Source organism: Cucurbita pepo, chromosome LG10 (assembly GCF_002806865.2).
Source record: "Cucurbita pepo subsp. pepo cultivar mu-cu-16 chromosome LG10, ASM280686v2, whole genome shotgun sequence".
Lineage (NCBI taxonomy): Eukaryota > Viridiplantae > Streptophyta > Magnoliopsida > Cucurbitales > Cucurbitaceae > Cucurbita > Cucurbita pepo.
Genome location: NC_036647.1, coordinates 688,581 through 694,580, shown reverse-complemented (window position 1 = coordinate 694,580; position 6,000 = coordinate 688,581). Strand labels below are relative to the sequence as shown.

At 28.7% G+C, this 6,000-nt stretch overlaps 1 protein-coding gene across 1 annotated transcript; it reads left to right on the top strand.

Moving 5' to 3' along the window:
* Positions 1 to 3,346: 3,346 nt before the first annotated feature.
* Positions 3,347 to 5,157, top strand: LOC111804258 (probable WRKY transcription factor 71). The gene is made up of 3 exons (XM_023688994.1): positions 3,347 to 3,712; positions 4,286 to 4,429; positions 4,601 to 5,157. The coding sequence occupies exons 1-3, from the start codon at positions 3,441 to 3,443 to the stop codon at positions 4,983 to 4,985; spliced, it is 801 nt and encodes a 266-aa protein (XP_023544762.1). The 5' UTR covers positions 3,347 to 3,440; the 3' UTR covers positions 4,986 to 5,157.
* The last annotated feature ends 843 nt before the right edge of the window (positions 5,158 to 6,000 follow it).

The window sequence follows — 6,000 nt, the reverse complement described above, 5'->3', positions numbered from 1 at the left end:
GATAAAATTTATGTTTAATCAGCTTTAATTCTTTAATTTAATCGCCCATTTGAATTTTCCTTAGTGGAGTAGATATGGTTCCTTGTTTTTATATTTTATTCTCTATTTTTAATTTCTTTTAATATTACGTCATGCATACGAAGGCCGAGATTTAAACTAACTAACCCAATACCACTTAATTATATTTTAATATAAATAATTAAAATGACTCGTATTTACTTCTTAGAGTGAAAATATATAAATAAATCAAGACTATAGGAAACTTCAAAATTAATTATTAAGATAAATGTGACAAATTATTATATTAAATAAAATGTTTATTAAAAAAGTACTTATCTTTCTAAAAAATGGGAATAATTTGCTCATCACTATTCTTGCTTATCTTCGAATACAATTTTCTTTAAATGTCAACAATATCAAGCGAATTTGCGTCATATTCACGCTTATTTAAATTAGTTAAATCATCTTTTTTGAAGTAAACGTCGATCTTATTCAAATTTCTCTTTTAAATTGGTAAAATTTGATTCTAATTCAACAAATCAAACAAAATTTATTTGACTCGATACATAATTAGGAGAGGATCATTCATCCCTCTTAAATGTTCTCAAATATACAGTCCAAAATAATAATAATAATAAACCATCATTATTTAGAGAATTTTCTATGAGTTTTCAATATTATGATATCATAGTCTTATAATTATTTAATCCATTTGTATGAGCGAGCTTTGAGGAATATAATACTTATGACGTAGGCAACACCTACTCATGCAGTCATACTATTTTTCTAATACTCTTAATTTTTTAAAAATAATATATTATATACTTTTATTCATAAATTTATTATTACGTGGGTAAGATTATAATTATCTCTTTTAACGAGAGATTTGATAAAATTAGAATATAAATAGTTTAAAAAAAAAAACATGTTGGAAGATAATAGAAATATGTTTGAATGTGTATGAAAGGAGAAAGTTTTGTTGATAAATGGGGTTGGAAAGCAAGTAAATAAAGCCTCATTTTTTGATAGTGTAAAATGGAACACTCTTTTTTCTTGTAATTAATTAAAAAGGCAGCAGCAATTTTAGTGGTCAAAAGTGCATATCTCAACTACTAACAATACCAATTATTTATTAATTTATTTATTTAATTAAACAAAATAGCCATTTTTTTTAGTAAACGCAAAAAGTCCATTCAATTGCATACAAAAGCATGTATTAAAATTTGGGAGTACTTTTATCCAACATTAAAATAAATAAATAAACAAATAAAAAGATGAATTAAAGGTAACAAAAAGCCAGCTAGGTTTGGTCCGAAGACAAACCAGCTTTTTAACCTTTGAATATTCAAATATAATTGGTGTTTTTCTGACCAAGTCAAACCTAGGTGGGCTGCCTTGTCACAATGTCAAACACATTGTCCGATGCCCCCACTATATTATGTTTCCCAACATTTTCTTCTTATTTACTTTATTAAATTAAATTACAAATCTAAATCCATACATTCATACGTATAACACACCTACATTAAAATTAATTCAACCACTCGACATAGGATAAACATACGGAACCTTTACAATCACATTTAATCCAATATATATATAATAAAACTGTCTGTGTATTATTTTGAAATTCAAGTACCAACCCACTAATTATAATTTATTCTTAGCACTAAATTTAAATGGTATAGAATTAAGAATATAAAGAATATATGGTCATATATATACGGAAGATTGAACATATATATTCTAAATCACATTATTCTTTTTGTTTAATAATTGATTATATTTGACGTTATAAAGGTAAAATTTATAGGTTAAAAAATATGTTTTTTAAAGGTTAAATACATAAAATGTTGTTTTAAAATAACTATAATAAATGAACAAAATGTAATTTAAACCAATTAAATATATAATTTTAAATTCTGAAAAAATTATTGAAATAAAAATAGTAGGCACGTTCTGTCGTTTTGGAGAGGCGTGTAAGGAAAGCGGCAGCGGAAAAAGGCTCAGTTAATTTGCCGACATGTAGTTTCATCCACGGTCAAATGACGGTGCCAGTTGGGGCACGTGTAACTCTCAAACTCCATTTTCCCTCAGTTCTTTTTTTTTTTTTTTTTTTTTTTTTTTTTCTTTTTCCTAAATCAAAAGTTTGAATTATTGACCAAAGACTCGATTTAAAGCCCCTCGTGACTGACTATTACGCATGCCACCCTCATCCACTCGCTCTCCTGCGACGTATATTTCACGCGCTACCTTCCACTTCTGAAATTGTGCCTTTGACCTTTTCAAACTCAAAACTTTCTCCTTTATTCTCCATTTTATCATTTTACATTAAATTACACAATTATTTTTTAATTTTTAAACTTTAAAATTATTCTAAAAATATAATTACAAATTTTTTTATTTATGAATGATATTGTAAATATTGTTTTAATTGAAATCAACAATAGAAATAATTTTAATACTTTATAACAACAATTCATATTCACTCATCCCTACCGAATTAATAATATTTGTTACCATTTAACAAGCTTTGAAAATATCGATTGGTCCAGCCTTCTAATTTAGGAATTTGCTGACATATTGAAGATATATATTTTTTTGTAAGTTAATATTTTTTTAAAAAAATATTTATAAAATTGAAATATTGCGTTTAAGTAATACTCAATCATTATCAAACATGCTTAAATTATTAAGATATGAAAAAATATATTTAAATTATATATAGAAAAAGGTCAACTATGTTTTTCTTTAAATGAGCCAAATAATATTAATGAAATAAAAAGAGAGAAATTTATTTGTTTGGAAGTTATGGAGTCGAGTTTAAAGTTACATAGCCCTTCTTAGGCGTAATAAAAATTAATTAGTCTTAATTAAATAGCCCTTAATACACCAAACTTTATTTTTCATATCTCTACTCATTAAAATTAAAAATTATTATTATTAATAACAATCGCATATAATAAACTCAAAATAATATGCATATAAATTACATTGCGTGTAATAATTAATTTTGTTAACCTAATTTTAATATTTATTGATATATTAGCAGAGGTTAAAGATTATGATCCATAATACTCTAATTAAAATTAATTAATTTGACTAAACATTATTTTTTTGTTTTCGAAAATGAATATATTTTCAAGACCTTAATAATAATAAGAAGAAGAATATAGTTTTAATTAATTTATTAATAATAGAGTCCAGTTCGTCAAAGGTCTTTATAGAATGATTATTATTGCTAGTCTAATTCAAACCTAAACACTTTTCGTTTTCTAGTTTATTTATATATTTATATTTATATATATATATATAACAAGAAGACGATCTAACCCTGAAGCCTGGACCAAAACCCTCAACCTCATAGCTTCTTCTTCGTCTTCTTCTTCTTCTTATACGTCGTCGTTTTGGGTCTTCTTGTTCTTCTTCTGTCTGATTCCATGTCAGATGAAATGTTTAAAGATCTATTTTTGTCGAGCCCTTTTGGATACGGTGGGTTGGGTGATTCAGAAACAGGCTTGGATGAGTACGAGTCTCTAGCCAGAGCTTTTGAGCTGTCCTCGGATTACTCGAATGAAATTTCGGGGACTCCCATGAATTCCTCCGCTTCCTTCTCCTCCTCTGATGCTGGAGCTGACGAGGATGATTCCCTCAAAGACAAGGATAAGCAGATCAAAGACATGGATGACGGCGGAGAGAGCTCCAAGACCGCGTATGTCTTTTTTTTTTTTTTTTTTTTTTTTTTTTTTTTTTTNCACGTCACGAGCAAGAACGGATCTTACCCAATGACCGACTTAGTCTTTTACGAGAGCACACAGGAGCGAAATAGCTCGATCGATAAAGAGAGGAATGCTCACATTATATTTTGCTTTCTCTTTTTTTTATTTTATTGTCAAAAAATACAAAACATTAACGTTTATATATATTAAAAGTTTATAAGTAGTGTGGGCCCTACTTCATCAAGTTTTCATTTTTATTTTATTAAAAATAAATTATAACAAAAAAAAACGCGTAAAAATATTAGAATGGAAAAAAATAAATGCGGAATATGATTGGACGTTGAGATTGTACGGCACCAATGAGAACGAGGCAAAAATGACACGCATGTGAAGTTAGTGTAATCCCTCAGGACATCAATTAGCCTCGTCCTATTTAATTTTTTTAAAAAAAACGTAATAAACCAATCGAATATGCTTTTTTTTTTTTTTTTTTTTTTTTTTTTTTAATTAAATTTAAAGGGTTTAGCTTTTTTTCATTTTTGGTGGGTGGGTGTTCTTACCAACAGGGCTAAATCAAAGAAGAAAGTAGAGAAGAAAGAAAGAGAGCCAAGAGTTGCTTTCATGACCAAGAGCGAGGTCGATCATCTTGAAGATGGGTATCGATGGAGAAAATATGGACAGAAGGCTGTCAAGAACAGCGCTTATCCTAGGTTTGATTTGATTGTTCTTCAAAACTTAAATTAAATTTTGGGTCTAAGGGTTAATTTTAAAATTGTCTGAAATTCATCATGAATTTATAAGTAAGGAATACATGTACGTTATTTGTAGGAGCTATTACTGATGAATTTCATGAGTAAGGAATACATGTATGTTATTTGTAGGAGCTATTACAGATGCACGACGCAGAAATGCGGAGTGAAGAAACGGGTGGAGAGATCGTATGAAGATCCATCCATAGTAATTACGACGTACGAAGGGCAACACAATCACCCAATTCCCGCGACGTTAAGGGGGAACCTGTCGGCAGTGAGCGGCGCGTTTCCGCCGTCCATGTTGGCACCAATGCCGGTGGTCGGTGGCGTGAGGTATCTTCCACAGCTGATGAACAACACTTCCGTCAACAACAACCAGCCCATCGGAGGTGGTGACACCGTTTATTCACAAAGCAGCAGCTTCAATTATCCTTATAACGGACGGCAACAAGACTACGGACTTCTGCAGGACATTTTTCCGACGGCGCCGCCGTTCTTGAACCGACAACCATGAATGAGGTTTTGATGACAATCTCATGTCGTGTACATATGGTCTGATTATCGTTGTTGGGATAAACATAAAAACTGGCAAGATCGATCTTGCATGCATTTTACATACAACAATGGCGCCGTTTAGATTTGGCGTTGTGATCAGAGATAGAAATTAAAGTTTTGACATTTGGCTCTGATGTAGGGTTTTCAATATTATTATTATTATTATTATTATTATCGTTATTATTTATGGCTCTAGTTGAGTTTCATTTTATTTATTTATTTTCTTCAATTTTTTTTAATTTAATTAAGCGGAGGCGTGTGAATTTTTTTTAATAATTAATTAATTGATAGGGGGTGACAAAAAATCTCGTGGATCGGGTCGGGTCTTTGCTCCCACCCATGTAAATTGGAGCCATGGTTGGTGATGGGGAATAATGTTCTTTTTAAACGATTGAATTGAATTCTCCGTCTTTGACTCGATTTTTGGGGATTTTTTATTTTATTTTATTCATTTGTTTAATAAAAAGCCTCTTTTTTTTTTTTTTTTTTTTTTTTTTTTTTTTTTTTTTTTTTTTTTTTNATATATATATATATATATATATATTAATTATAGGATGATGATAAATTATTTAGTTATTTGATGTAATAAATAGAGAAGTATTAATTTTCTCTTTCCTTTGACATAGTTTAAGATCTAGGGATATGTATTGAGTATCAATTAATTTCTAGATTAAGAGTAATTAAGTGATGGAGATAAAAATAAAAAATATTATTGAAGTTAATAATTAAATTTTTTTTTTTAATGATGAAAACAAAAAAGTTGTGACAAAAAGGTGGGTTAGCTTTTAATATTAAAATATTAATTTCCCATAATTTAATAATAAAGAGCTTATTTTTTCTGATAAGAATATTAAAGTGGCTTAAATGATTAGTTATTCCCTAAATCTTAGATATCTAGCTATGGGTAAGTGGTAACAACATTTCTTGTTTCCTCTCATAGATGGCCATATTAATTTTTTATTAACAAATAAAAT

What these genes read in the sequence shown, in the direction of transcription:
- LOC111804258 (XM_023688994.1), top strand. Translation starts at nt 3,441, where the DNA reads ATGTCAGATGAAATGTTTAAAGATCTATTTTTGTCGAGCCCTTTTGGA. An exon ending in GGAGAGAGCTCCAAGACCGC is followed by an intron (nt 3,713 to 4,285) that starts GTATGTCTTTTT and finishes TCTTACCAACAG; the next exon opens with GGCTAAATCAAAGAAGAAAG. An exon ending in AAGAACAGCGCTTATCCTAG is followed by an intron (nt 4,430 to 4,600) that starts GTTTGATTTGAT and finishes TGTTATTTGTAG; the next exon opens with GAGCTATTACAGATGCACGA.